Genomic DNA, 15,730 nt, shown 5'->3' with positions numbered 1-15,730 from the left:
ACACAAACAAACAAACACACACACACATAGTTGCGTATATTTATCAAGCTTAAATGCACAAAAAGGTTCCACCAAAAATTCCTATTTTTGTATATATTTTTAGCAATTTATTTATGTAACTAGCGGCTACGCCCCTAGCCTCTAGGGGCTTTGCCCCATGAGTTAATTAAAAAAAAAAGTAAAAAAAAAAAAAAAAAAAAAAATTCTGGTGCTGCCCATAATTTATACGCAGAAACAGAATATTTTTTTTCGTTTTTTTTGGGTGGGGGGGGTTGGGGGTGTCCCACTCCCAAGAAAATAGCTTAAAACCACCAAAGGACCAATAGGTATATATCCAATCGGTTCAGTGGTTACCGAAATCTTATGTGACGGACAGACATCATTCTACTTCAGACATTAAAAAATATTTTTAAAAACAGATGACTACATTCTAGTTGTTTCACACAAGTCAACTCACAGTGTGACTGCCTAAAAGCCATACCGACCAACCAATAAAATTGTATAGTAGCTATTCTATTTCATGTGTATTTTTTCAATATTGCAGAAATACCGCCATAAAAAAGGTATTTCTTATGGTGGAGAAATAAATGTCTTAAAGTAGAATTATTGATGTAAAACATATGACTATTTTCTATCTATCTATCCATTATTTTGTCTATCTCTCTTATTTATCTAATTATCCATTAATATTTCTATCCATCTATCTAGCTGTATTTATCAATTACTATATTTATTTATCTATCTATCCATTCATCGATCAGGATTTCTATCAATCCATCTATCCAGCTAATATAAGCTTCTGAAGATGTTTAAAGGCCCTCCACAGATTATGACGTCTTCCGATAGAATAACTAATGAGAGGCCAGCATAAATTTTACTATTTTGGTCAATTACAGCGTATTCTGGCCTCTCATTGGCTATTCTATCGTATAACGTCATAATCTGTGGAGGGACTTTAATCATCTTATAATATTCTTATGTAACAAGTACAATTATGTCCATAAATATTACAACAACTAGCTCACAGGTATAGTCCCTTTCGTGACAACGCCTCTTAAGGGGCGTTATGTCGTATTTTCACAGTAGCTTTTGACAGGTTATTTTAGGTTAGGGTAGGTTAGGTGATTGTCCCGCAGGGTTAGGCAATTGGCCCCACAGGATTTGAGCCCCCCGCAGGGGCTAGAAATAGGAGAAACGCCACTGTGAAAATACGACGAAACGCCCCTTAAGAGGCGTTGTCACTAATAACTGAAGAAAAGTGAAATAAACTGTAATACAAAACATACGAAATTGGGTATATTCTTTTAATGAATTAGTTAAGCAAATAACACAGCTACTGCAAGCGTGAATGTTCATGTGTAGTACCAGTCTGTAGGGGTGTTAGTCAGCAGAAGAGGAGTTACGGGAATCATAAAGCTAAATATTGTGTAAGTCCAGTAAGATATCACAAACGGCTGGACAAATTAAATATCATTTGCATAATAATCCCAGCACTTATTTTTGACTGATGAAACTATCCTATTAAATTTAAACTTTTTTCTTACTTTTAGGTTCAAGCTCGAGATAGAGAGAGTAGACCCATCTTTTATTCAAAACTAGAGCCAGGTATGAGTAAGATAGATAGAATTGTCCTATTCATTTAAAACTTCTAAAATATATGCATACATTTGACAGGAAGGGAGAGACGGGTGTAGCCTAAAGAGTTGTTTTTAAGCAACGGGAACAATTTACCAAACGTTAATTACCTCATTGGGGGCAGGGCCTTATTCTCCCTCGATCTCAAATAATCATAAAGAGACCCCAAGAGCATCATCCGCCTGTATTGTATAGGGATACAATACTGTAACGCATACTATTTGATATTAGAGTCAGTAACATCCAACAGACAACCAACTTTATGAATGTAAGATTAACTGTACATATATAGTAAAGAGTAGCACCTCTTTGGGGTGCCAAGGTATTTTCCCTAATCTTACAACGTATTTTTTAGCGTCTCTAGTATGACGTCGTGTGGTCCAGACTCGAACCCGTTACCTTTTCAACATCAAGAAGCTATTTATTATATATGATAATGTTGCGGGTTAACAAGAAACCCTTATTTACCCATCGCCTATTAATCCCAAATTTCTGGTGAAGATTCCTCCATAAGAAATAAATATATTAACTTAAGAATTCTATTGAATGAGCTTCTGCAACTTTTATGGTAGATTTGTCTGTAACTAATCTTCAACTCATTCTAAATCATATAATATATATATATATATAATATGTGTTACACTTACTGTGGATGTTTTTCGATATTTGTAGCGCAGTTACTCTTTAATTATAGTTTATCCATACGTCCTCCCGTACTCTTAACCCTTACAGATCGGGGGGGGGGTCATATTGACCCCCCCCTCTAGTTTTTTCAATGTCATTTTTTTTGTAGGTAAGATGAAGAGCTGTGACTTCATGACTTTTTAAGTTTAGTAATTATACGTCGGCAAGAGTTGATTTTATTAGGATATCTGGTCTGTGTCGGTCGTGGTGTCCGGTCAAAGTCGGTTGGGTAGCACCAAAATTAAAAAAAAATATTCTAAATAAATCTTAATTTCTACATTATGACTTTTGTGTATAAGGTAGAAACCTAAATTTTTTTTGGTGAATTCTGAGATATCAATGACCTTATGAGAAATGTGGTGTTATGACCGTTTGACCGCACCCTGACCGACTTTATGACCGATTTTTGTCCGGCTTTTACTACAGACATATATCATGAATATCGTGGCTTCTATTACAGCTAGAGACCTAAAATTTTTTTTGGTAAATCCTTGAGCAACAATTAACAGATAAAAATATTAATTGGCGCCGCCAACCGCCGTTTTACCGCCGTAACCGCCGAAAATGGCGGTTTCCGTTGTTTGCCGTTTTTCGGCGATGATCAGAAAAAGTATTTTTTTTGTTATGAAAAATAAAAGTTCGTCCTAAAATTTGGTCATCCTAGCTGCAAAATTGGCCGCTCTACAGCTGTTTTAAAATTTAGCGGCTGGCCGCTAAAAAGCGGCTAAGGAGCTGCCTGACTGCTATGACTAGAAAAAGTAATTTTCTCTAAAAATACACATGAACCACCAGAAAAAAATTTTACGTCTTTATCTGTAACAGAAGCCGAGATAGAGGGGGGGGTCAATATGACCCCCCCCCCGATCTATTAAGGTGGGAATAGGGGCCCGATCTGTAAGGGTTAAAAGTCATTATTGTTTTCTGTTTAGGTGATCGTGGCCAGGGTATGCTGGATACAACAGCTTCAAGTCCACAGGAAAATATACAAACAAATATTATAAGTTTAAGTTGAAACGGACTATAATATCTATAATTATAAATTACTTTCGACAAGGCTAAATTAGTTGAAAATATTTTAGATACAAGCTTCTGTTTTATTAGCGCAGCTAATCTATAATTGGTCCTTATAGTTTTATAATAAAGTCTTCTTATTCGTTGGCTCAACAACTTTGGGGACTTGTTTATTAAGTTAAGAGTCCAAACGTTTCAACCTCTAATTGTAATTTTTACAAGGGGTAATTTTATGTATCATCATTGGGAATTTACATCAATTCATCGGCCATTGTCTTAGCCCTTTAGCTCTCTTACGTACGTCACGTACTAATCTAATTGTATTGCTGTGCTACATATAGATATGGTTGTCCTTGTTATACTTCAATGTAGCACAGCTACTCATAAAAATGAATATATCAATTGAGTAATCAAAAGGCATTAAGCTGGGGAGGGGTGTATCAATCGCACTGACAATAAGATAACACCCTGATTGCTGTCTGTATCACTAAAACTCACACCCGGCCCCCTTGATTTTGGTTTAAGGCGGGTGTCAAAATTCGTCAAAATTCGAGCACCCCTCTAGCAAAAAACCCCACTGAAAGAGACTATTTTGTATGTCTAAATTCTATTCAGTTACATTATTTTCTTATATTATAAGTCTTAATCGTCAAATAATCAAAATCAAAAACATAAAAAAGGGATTTCAGAATTAAATAAAAGTATTGAAGTTAGATATTCTTAGAATGTCAAATAGAAAAATTCATACTCAAAAAAATTAAAAGATCGGTAAATGGGCTAAAAACAAGTCTTTAATTTGGCCCTATATATGTCTAGGAGGGTGTAGAAATAGAAAGTCTATAGTAGTAAGGTTTTATGCCTGAAGTTTAAGAATTCAATAACTTCTGAACTGATTGAGTTATTCATTAATCATTTAAAATTAAAATTGCGCGGCTTGTGTTAATAGTAGAAAAATACTAATTATACCGTTAGAACCGCTAAGAAGTCATTTTTTTAGGAAATATAAAAACGTGCTACGCATAGTTTAGGAGCTACGTGTTAAAATGTTCCAACTGACTTAAAACTTGTCTTGCGAGTAAATTTTGGGGTATTTTACCATCTGGCTCCTAGATTATTTGTAGCACAGGAACCGTTCTTATATTTCCAAAAAATACAGCTCATAGTAGATCTAACGGTATGCGTAACATTTTTCTACTATTAACACAAGCCGCGCAATTTAAAAATTAAAAAATGTAGGCATCTCTTTTTGTAAAATATCTTATTTAATTTTTTTTTTATTTTTTAAAATTTACTCGCAAGTCAAGTTTTACATTAGTTGGGACATTTTAACACGTAGCTCCGTAACTATACGTAGCAGAGGAATTGTTCTTATATTTCCAAAAAATAGACTTCTTAGCAATTCTAACGACATGTGTAACATTTTTCTTCTATTGACACAAGCCGCGCAATTTCAATTTTAAAAATGTCCGCATTTTTTTTTCACACCCTTTATTATTGCCAGATTTATATCTATGAAAGTCTTTAGGATATTTTCTCTACCCCTTTTATAGAGGCATATTCAGCAATTTTAACTTTAAGCTTTAACATTTATTTTAACACAAAATTTCTGCCTTTTTCCCACATTTCTTCAACCTTTTTTTTCTTTATTGCTGGCAAAAATGATATCTGTGTTTGAAACATATTTTCTTTGATCCCCAAGTTAATCCATGTTTCAAAAGATTTAATTTCATTTTTATACATGGATTTTTTTTGGTGGCGAAACTACTCTTTATATTTGCTCCGTCTATCAGTTAAAACGCTAATAAATGTCTATACTTCTGCATTAGATTTTATGCCTAAGAAGAGCAGGAATCTTTATACCTACCTTCTGAAACAAATACTACGTAATAGCATACCTTTTTGGCATACTTTATACTCATTCATATATGATTACAGCTTAAATTCAGGGGAGATGGAACATTGGAGATGGATGAAGAAAGTCCCTCAAAAAATCAGCGTTTTCTTTCCCACCCCTCCTCTCCTCATCCCACTTTTTTATGACGTCATTAAGGGACTTTCTTCGTCTTTGACATTGGACTGTCTAGTATACTAAAAGAGAATAAAATATACTTAAAATATTTTGATTTTACTGGTAATGAAAGTTTAATGGACCATGCTCTTTCGTTGGATCAAAAAATTTAGGAAAATTCTATTAACTCTTGATTGGTTGATTAAAACTAGCAGTTTTAAAACTTTTCAACCAATAATTTTAGTCCACAATAGGGTTTATTATGTTTATTTTCCTTGGATATGTACATCAGTTTATAGTCCATATTGTCTTATCACTTTGTATCCCTGACTAAAATCTCATATGTTGAGTAGTTCTCTAAGTAGTAAAACACAGAAATAGAGAAAAAGTAAAAAATCTGAAAGTAAGTATTTTTTACTGCTCCCCAAGCTTTAGGGCTATGTTAAGGGGCAAGTTAATAGTCTAAAGCCATCCAAAGTATGACTTATTAATTCAGCCAATTTTTAGATATTTGGCTACTTAAAATTACAGATTTGTATTGTATTGGCATTTTATTTATCTATTTATCCATGGAGGTAAACCTAATTTTTTTAGAAATATGATATTTATCCAGTAAAAATTAGGGCGCTAACGTTATGGTTATGTTTACATAGTAGATCTAATAACAATATGGATAAGGTGTTCACACATTCTAGTTCGTGATTAAATAATTATATTAATTTAAGAATTAAAGAACATATTTATTTGGTAACCCAAGTTTTAAAAAAACTTTATATTATTGGTTAGTCCAAATTTTTGGGTACTTTTTATTAAACTTTGATTGGTTGGTTCTACTAGTGTATGAACTTTTTAAACAATAATAATAACTAAATGAAGAGTATGTCCCCATCGCAAACACCCCATGCAACATTTCTATTGGGTCATTAAAAATCAACCAATGATGTCGCTTATATTAACACAGCCGAGTAGCAGAAAATAATTTAGAAGCAGACGAAGAAGGTCTTTGAAAAAGGAAGGGAGGTAGTTGTCTGTATATACATCTATACTATAGATCTGTTCTACAGACAGACAAACAGAGTAAAGTAGCTATGTAAATTTCATGAGACTATATCCATTCATCTAACATCTAATATCCAAACAATGTTACTTCCTTTCCAGAAAATAATATCATAAAAGGCTCATAGTCTAAGGGTTATACAAAATAAAACCATTCTATTTTATGGTTTTAATAAAGTCTAAACTATGCAAGTTGAGCTTTTCTATGTGATTCAATGACTTATCTATTGAGATATTCATTTTAGTAACCAAATTTAAACAAGGATGACAACATCCATAAAAGAGTCAAAGCAAAATTGTAAGTAAATTTGTTGAAAAACTGCTTGATTCAGGATAATGTTTATGGACATACTTACATTTTTGGGACTTGGGAGTTGCTTCGTTTATTACATTATAATTTGTTGTCCCAGGAATTAATATGCAAAATTTGAAAGCGATAGGACAATTCTAAAATGCCTAAATTAACGAAAAAACTATCCATTACGGACGGACAGACCTACGGACGTACGGACGGACCGACCCTAATTACAGAAAAGCTTCGCTTTTAAAAATAGGTTTCATCTTTTAACATATGTCTAAACAACAGATTAACATTCTATTAATTTAATTATGTATATTTAATATAGAGCAAAGTTTGCATAAAAAATGTTGACACTTGTGTCATTTTGTCCAGACTAATTTGGCTAAATTATGGGATATTTAATATCATATTTAATATTTGAATTATCATCTAATTTACATATACAACATATATGTATATTATTCTAATTCTAAATGTAGGCCTATATTTTTGTAATTTGAATATTCTTTTAGATATTCTTAAAGTATCCTTGTATTTTTAAAGATAATTTATGTTTTCTTACTCTCTAAACTCACAATAAGACATCGTAGTATTACTTCATATACTTATTTACTTGTTTATTATACAACAGAAGGGTATTAGGTTTCTCTTTTAATCCTAATAAAGACTTTTCTTCGCATCTTATAGTCAGAGTTTTGAAAGACTTATTAAAAGAATAAAATAGATATTAAATGTAAAGTGCAACAAGAATTGTGTGATTTCTTTTTTTGGCTACCGTTTTAATTTATATGGTTTGCAATTTTATAAAGCATTTTACACCTAAAAAACATGCTAATTATAAGATTTTGTTTACAATTTACTAAAAAAAGTACTTATTGCTTTTTATATTGGGTTCCATAAATTTAGATGTGCAATACATTATTTGATAATTGTTTATGTGTTTCCAAAAGTTCTTGCAAAAAAAATATTTTTTGAACATGAATTCAAATTTGGTATCTATATCAAAAAGTAAATATTATTTGTATGTTTACAGGATTCCTGCAAGCTTTATCCAACAGATTTTGATATTGTATCACAGGAACATTAACATTGCATTAAAATTGAATTTAATAATCCATATTTTAATCAGAAAAAAAAAATTTTGAAAAGCTTCTAGGTTCAGTTACAATATTTGAGGTTATACATGAGAGCCCTGCAAGGATAGAGTTTTGTTACCATGGCCACTATTAAAATATAGAATTTAGAGAGGTTTTGCACATGGCCCACTAGTCCAAAAGAGGGATTCTACCAAATAACTATATTTGCATAATGACTTTGGAAAGTTATAACTTTATAATTCAACTCTAAATACATGGAACTACAATCATTGGAAACTTTGAAATGGACTTTAACTTTAGCTTAGCAAAGATCTTATATATGATGTAAAATTATGTTGAAACTATTTTGAAATGGGAAAATGACTTATCAGAATATGTTTTCGATTACTTCGTCAACAAATATTAATGACAGAAAGTTATGCTCTGAAACATTCCTTTTTTTACCTTTTAATTATTTTTGTTTTCCCTGCTATAAACTGTTGACTACTATACTTACTAGGCTGTCATAATCTTTATTTAACTAAACCTAACCTAAAATAATCTTCAAATTGTTTTTTTTCTTCTCATAGTTAAAGATGGCACTATTTTTTAATGTTCTTAATGAAAGCAAATTAATGATAATGAACGGCAGAGTGTCTACCTGGATGATGATATAAAGCCTGGGAAGCCAACAAACCTAAATCAGCTGGCAGCTCTAGAACTTCAGGCTACAGGGAGGTTTTCATTCCATGAAAATGGTAAATTTATAAAGCTTCTTATAGTGCCTATAAAAAATTACATTAGAATATTCCACTGTTTTAATATGATGTGATTAAGGAGTTTTCAGCCATTTTTTTTAATTTAGTGCCTATTAAAAAAAAATTTAAATTTCTAAAAATTTTGGCTGAATGATATCAAATTACATCACATTAGAATAATGGACTATTCTAATATGACGTCATTTTCTATAGGAACTATAAAGAGCTTATAAATTGATATTTGATATGTGTTAGAAAAAACTTTGAATTGAGTCAATTGAAAACAACAGAAAATTGTTAGAAACATTAATAAGTTTGTCTATATAAAAGCTCAAAAGATGGAATTTTGTGACTAGATTTCTATGAAGTCTGTCAATGTTCTAACTCTCTCAGTAAATTGTATACTTCTGTTGAATAAGTTGGAGTATTTTGATACTATAGATAAATAATATTTTCATCTGTCTACAGACTTACGTAAAGATAGAGAAGAAAAGCAGGGTATAGTCCTTTCATGACAACGCCTCATAAAACAACGCCAAAAAGTTGGTCAAAAACTCACCTGTTTGAATATGTTATTTCTAATCACTTTTATGTGAAGAAATGAATATTTTTACTGGAATTAATCTCTAGTCACTGGGAGAAAATGGAAATTTTAACCACTAATTATTAGCAGGTAGTTTGATAGTTAACTGCATATTTTCTGTTGAAAAACAAATTGAAGATTATTTCCAGTATATTTTTATTTTGGTATCCACGGAAAGCTGTCTATGATATGATGCAATAAATAACTATTCCTGTTTAGTCCATGTGAAGGCTGAAAATTTAAAAACATAATTTTGACAATAAGTCTGTTAAAATCCGCACTATCTTAGTAAATTGTATACTTCTGTTGAATAAGAAAGAGTAATGTGATACCAGACAAAATATTTTAATCTGTCGACTTACATAAAAAGCGCCACTCTTTTCCACATACTAAAGTAGTAGGTTGTGTGTTAGTATGTCCTTGTCCAGTAAGATCTGGGAAAAATACTCGAATAATTGGTCAAAATTTAAGTAAGCGATTTATTGCTCCAGGGTAGGTTTTAAGCTATAATGTGAGGGGGTAATGTAAAAGTCCTAGGAAAGCCTATCTTTATAATAGGCATAACATTAACCAACTATAAGATGGAAATTTAATTTTATTTATGTGTTACAAAAGTTATATATCGCATCGTATTATAGACAGTTTCACGCAGATCGTAAAATGAGATTGATTCCAGTATTGTTGGCAACAAGAGGGACCTAAGGCCAGATCCAACAAAATAGAGAGTAATATAACTTTCATTTTAATTTTTGTGGACAATTCTAGAATACGATACATGAGTTTTCAGTATGGTTAAAAACCTGTTAAATTCAGCGGAAATTAATCGATCCTAAAATCCATTTTATGCTTTTTTGTGAAAATGATATGATTAAAGAAAAAGAAAGAAAAAAAAACAAAATTTAAATAAAATATTAAATTTATGCAATGCAAAAAAAGTATATAAAAGTTTAAAATTTCACTTCCTGTAGGATTAAATTTAAAATTACTCAACTTTATTTCAGGATAAAAGTAATAGATTTAATCATATAGAGTTTCTCTTTTAATCAGGGCTCAGCAAGCAATGCAGCATTACATTTTTTAAAGGCTCGACGGCTAGACGGGTGCAGATGTATGTTGGAATTTCGGCAGCCTAATTGAGTATGATCAAAAATCAAAGAACAATATTTTCCAAAAATACCATAGCATTAACAAACTGACAATAATATACAGTTACAATTTACAGTTGAATATGTACATCAAAATGTTCTTAAAATATTTCAGTATATTAATTACTTGTAATAAAGTGATAGTCAGACTGTTGAATGAACAGATATCTATAATACAAAGTAGAATGATGTCTTTCCGTCCATCCGTCCGTCCGCCCGTCTGTCTGTTCCTTAAGATCTCGGTAACCACTGAACCGATCGTAATCTACTCTTCAATTCTTTTCAATTCTACTGGTCTGTGGTTGTTTTAGGCTATTTTATTGGGGGACACCTCAACCCCCCCGAAAAACAAAATAATCACCCTCAATTTTTTTCTCTCGAAAAAATCGAAAATAGTTGGTGCACCTCCAATTATTTTTTATTAATTACCTCATAATAAAGATCTCATAAAAGTCCTCAAAGATTTGAGTCAATGCGACTCCCCCCCCCCCTCTCCCCCATCTCTGATTGTAACAGAACAATGCAATTATGACCTAATTTAAAAGTTGATGAATAGTCTAATGTTAAAAACTCTATTAGGTTGGATAAAGGCAAACTTTGATAAACCCAGCTTTTGCTCTAACATTAAAGTGAGAGATACAGGGAACGGACAATGGTCGATAAAATTAATCCGGGTATAGTCCCTTTCGTGGCAAGCTCATTAAGGGGCGATTCTTCGTTTTTTTCACAGCAGCTTTTCTCCTATTTCTAGCTTCTGCGGGGGGCTCTAACCCTGTGGGGCAATCACCTAGCCCAATATAACCTAACATAACCTAAAATAACCTATCAAAAGCCATTTCAAACATACGACGATCGCCCCTTAAGGGGCGTTTCCACGAAAAGGACTATTCCCATTAATCCTCATTCTATTTCCTGGTGCTTTTAGTTGATGGTAAATATCTTGGAGAAAGAAAGGAGTGTAGATTGATTTGAATGTTATTGTCCTTTCCCTCCCTGAAATATCATATTAGCAGATATTATATATTACGTCATACAATCTAGCTGGGTAATTCGTATTAATTGAAAAAGTTAATTTATGTAAGACCTTTGATTAAGTTTTAAAATCATTTTGCTAATTCGTAATGGGATGTGTTTTTTTACAGTTATGCATTGTAAATTGTAAAGCAACTAGCTAAAAAATTTTCTTTAGTTATTGTTATATTATATGCTTATCAACATCATATTTTGTTTAGCAATTAAAATCATTAAAATCAAGTGATCTAAAGGGACAAGACAATGGCCGATAAATTGATGTACATTTTAAATTATGATACACAAAATTACCCCTTCCGTAAATTAAAATTAGTTGTTTGATCACTCTCAATGAACAAACCAATCATAATTCACTAAAGTCCCCACAGTTGTTGAACCAACAAATAAGAAAACGTTATTATAAAACTTTAGTTACTAGTGCAATAAACAACCCATTGTCCCCTCCCTGCTTAAATCACAACTAGTCTCTTTCGGGGATGGAGGGGAGATTGGGCTGTTTTATAATAACGTTTTCTTATTCGTTGGCTTTACAACTTTGGGGAATTGTATAGAATTTTTATTGGTAGGCTTATTTTTAAGTGTCTAATTGTTTCAACCTGTAATAATAATCTATAGAATTAATTTTGTGTATTACCATTGGGGATGTACATTTATTTATCGGCCAATGTCTTATCCCTGAAATGATGTGCTGAAAATGGATTGCCTATTTCTTCCCTAATTTCCAAAGTTGTGCAGCATATAACCCAATAGCACCAAAATCCTATCTCAATATTTACTACTAGCTTCAAAAGCTTCAAACTTTCAACAACAAAATCTAAATTTGAAAAATAAAATATTGAATGTATAATGTGCATTAATCGTTTTTACATTATATAGCTTTTCCTTTGACCGGAGTAGCTGAAAATAGCCTTTGCAATAGTTGGTTTATCTGTTGTACAACTTCGGAAATTAGGCAAGAAATGGGTAATCATTTTTCAGTTGATCCACTTTACATGGTAAAAAACTTCATTGCATCTTTTTTCCCACAAATAAAAAGAAATGCAAAGTTACAGACATGTGAAAGAATCTAATCTTTGCATAATACACTTTACGTGTCAAAAACCTTACTGCGATTTTTTTCCGAACGGATAATCCCCCATTTTTCCCAAACAGCTTTACCTTTGTGGCCTTTTCTCCAGAGATTTAGAAAGTACTTGTTTAACTATTTGTTTAAAACACTAAAAAGGAAAAAGGGTTAAATAACCGTATCTCCCCATCGCAGTGTCCTTGTGCCAACTCTCAATTGGGTCATTGAAAATCAAACAATGGTGTGGTGTGTATTAACACAGCCAAGTAGTAGAAAATAATTTGGTAGCAGACGGAAAAGGAAATTGAAAAAGGTTGAGAAGTAGTTATCTGTATATACATCTTTGATATAGATCTGTTGTTTAACTCATTCCGCAGGTATATTATATATTTTTTTTAAAAGATATTAATTAAAGTAGAGTTTAAGGATTAGGGTCAAAATTTACAATTAGAAATAAAAAGTAACCTAAGTCAAATATTCCAATAAGGAAATGCATTTTCTTGGATAGCTATTTCAAGCAATTTTCGTTTTAAACTAAAATAATAAAAAGAAAATATTTTCTCGTATTCATTTGAATCCGGTGGATAGGAACCGGTTCTCATGAATACGAAAAAACTATGTCTAGCATCGTATTATATCCAGTTTTCTACAAATATAGAAATGTACAATCATAAGATTAAAACTAGTTTTTTTAGCCGGTGCCTTCGTCACCACGGGGCTAAAAAAACTAGTTTTAATCTTATAATTGTACATTCAATATCCGCGGAAAGCCGTTTATAATACGATACGAGAAATAACTATTCTCGCATCTCACTTACAGAAAGACGGGAGAACCATAATATAAGAGTACACATTATTAAATTTTCTGTCAGGTTACCACTTTAAAACATTTTAAATTTAAGTCAAAGTTTTTATACTCTTATATAACCAGGAATCACCTTACTTTTAAAAAAGACGCTAAAATATTCTTATGAGCACTGGTAAATTAAATTGAAAATATGGTGGAAGAATGTTTTTTTTTCATTTGTTTGTTTCTTAGGTTAGGTAAGGTTATATTGGTGAATTGACATGTCCCGTAGGGTTAGGCCACCGCAGGTATAGGCCCCGCAGGGTTAAGACCCCCCCCCCCCCCCGCAAGGTCTAGGAATAAGAAAAAATACTACTTTACCCCCTTTACTTTGTAAGACAGACCAACTGACCTAAGACGAAGAGTAGCTGCTACACAAAATAGAAAACAATATTAAAAACTGTGACACAGACTTTTGCTGATTTGGGAAGTTTAAATTCCAATACATGAAAGAAAATTTTCTATCTAGTCAATTGTAATTTACTAAAATGATTTGTTTTGGAACTTTGGGTCATGTGAAGGAAACGAAGTTGCGGGTTTCGTCATATTTTCACGGTAACTTTTCTCCTATTTCTAGCCCTTTTCGAGGCCAATTGCCTAACCCTGCAGGGCAATCACCTAACCTTATTTAACCTAACCAAAATTTAAATTATACTTTCAAAAGCTAATGTGAAAATACGACGAAACCCGAAATATCGTTTCCTTCACATGACCTCTGGCTTTCAAAAAAGTGTAAGGTAGATAGTTTTAGTACAGGTTTTAATCAATTTTGATATAGCTTAATTGCCCTTGACAAAAATTAATTTGAGAAGTTTAATATCAGAATAATCATTTACAGTGTAGCTTCGAAACCGATTGATATCCGCTGGATTAGGACCAGTTCTATACCATATGTATCTCATCGTATTAACGGGGGCTGTTATTCAGCCAATTAATTCCATTTGAAATTGCCGAAAATAAATATTTTGTTGGCGTAAAACTTTGTATTGATGTAGCTGAAGGGAAGTGGGTAAGAAGGGGGAGAAATAAGGGAAGAGGGTTGTGTGTAAATTTTCACTTAGTCTTATTGTTTGTCTGAATCACATTCCCCAGTCCCTGCGCATTAAAAAAAATTTCACGAATATTAAAATAAGAATAATTAAATTAATTCCATTTTTGTTAGCCCGTGCCTTCAGCCCCTCTAAACTTCTACTATTCTTACAATTTTTCATTTTAATATCCGTGGAAAGCTGTCTATAATACGATTCAAAACTTAAAATTAAAAAAAAACTTCCAGATCTTAAATGAAAACAAAAAAGTAAATTGTAGACTGGGATAATCATGTTTTCATTCAAATTATTTTCCCTCTTTTGCTTTTATTAAACTTGAAATGTAGAAATATTGTATATTTTCTTTTATTTTAGTAGATAAGCTTCTCAATAATATAAAAACCTAAATTTTTTTATTATTTTTTCAAAGAACGTGTCCTAACTTTTGTGATGTTTTTTAACCTATTCGTGACGAGCTCCCAAAGTTCAAAGTATTGATTAAACGGGGTTCAACAAAATAGATTTTTATAATAATTACTCAACAGAATTAAAAAAGTAAGGTGCCAAATTAAAGATCTTACTATTTTTGTTCATAATGGCAATTTTCTGTTTTTGTTGCGTTTTAGTACCTTTAAACCAACTTAATTTTTTTAAAGTTAAATTACTTCAAAAATAAGAGGTCTACAAAAAAAACGACTGCATATCTTAATTCTATGGATCATTTTACATCTACTACTAACTAAAACACGGACTAGATATTTTTTTTAACCACAAAAGTTAAGACACGTTCTTTTAGAAATACAATATGATTGACTATGATTGAAAAATTAAAGTAATATAATAGCAATTGGTGATTATCATGAAAGCACCAGCCGTCTATCTTAAATAGTAGCTGAGACTCTCTCGTTTTGACTGACAGACTTACTTAACTATTAGGCAGATTCTCTGCTACAATAGATAAACGTATTTTGAAAGGCTAATATTTTATTAGTATAATAGTGGCTGCGCCCCAAGAATCTAGGGGCCTTTTGTTTTTGAAGGAAGAGGGTGGGGTGAAGAGAAAACGTCTAACCCATCGGAAACTTAAACTTAACAATAAAATAGCCTAAAGCCATACTGAAGAAGCCATCTTTGTGAAGCTTCCCTTAAAAGAAGAACTCGATCATATCTTACGCTTCAAATAAACATTATTACTTTATATAATAGGTTTAAAATGAAATGATTATGAAAACGCTTTTAATGGTCTAAAATTAAAATCTCTAATTTTAGCACATTAGCATACTAATATGCTACACATATGTTCATACCAAATTTTGAAAACCTGGCGTAAGCTTTAATTTATAAAAATAGATATTTGACTTCTTTATAAAGAACTCAGATAATTACTATATGGGGTAAAGCCTTGCCTAATAAAGTGCAAACTGTAACATGCTATTTTGTTGCTACGCCCCCCAGAGGCCTCTTGGGTCACTTGAGGTGGAGAGAGTTGCATTCTATGAA

At 31.9% G+C, this 15,730-nt stretch overlaps 1 protein-coding gene across 1 annotated transcript in view; it reads left to right on the top strand.

Annotated features, from left to right (window-relative positions):
- LOC145333375 (uncharacterized) overlaps positions 1 to 9,363 on the top strand; it is an 83,320-nt gene extending 73,957 nt beyond the window's left edge. Inside the window, exons 9-13 of the mRNA XM_080178493.1 lie at positions 1,551 to 1,605; positions 3,249 to 3,297; positions 7,731 to 7,773; positions 8,424 to 8,529; positions 9,332 to 9,363. Coding sequence (XP_080034619.1) covers positions 1,551 to 1,605; positions 3,249 to 3,297; positions 7,731 to 7,773; positions 8,424 to 8,529; positions 9,332 to 9,363 — 285 coding nt within the window. The remainder of the gene's footprint in view (positions 1 to 1,550; positions 1,606 to 3,248; positions 3,298 to 7,730; positions 7,774 to 8,423; positions 8,530 to 9,331) is intronic.
- The last annotated feature ends 6,367 nt before the right edge of the window (positions 9,364 to 15,730 follow it).

This window comes from Acartia tonsa, chromosome 12 (assembly GCF_053477335.1).
Source record: "Acartia tonsa isolate MP-2025a chromosome 12, ASM5347733v1, whole genome shotgun sequence".
Lineage (NCBI taxonomy): Eukaryota > Metazoa > Arthropoda > Copepoda > Calanoida > Acartiidae > Acartia > Acartia tonsa.
This window is presented reverse-complemented; position numbering and strand designations above follow the sequence as displayed.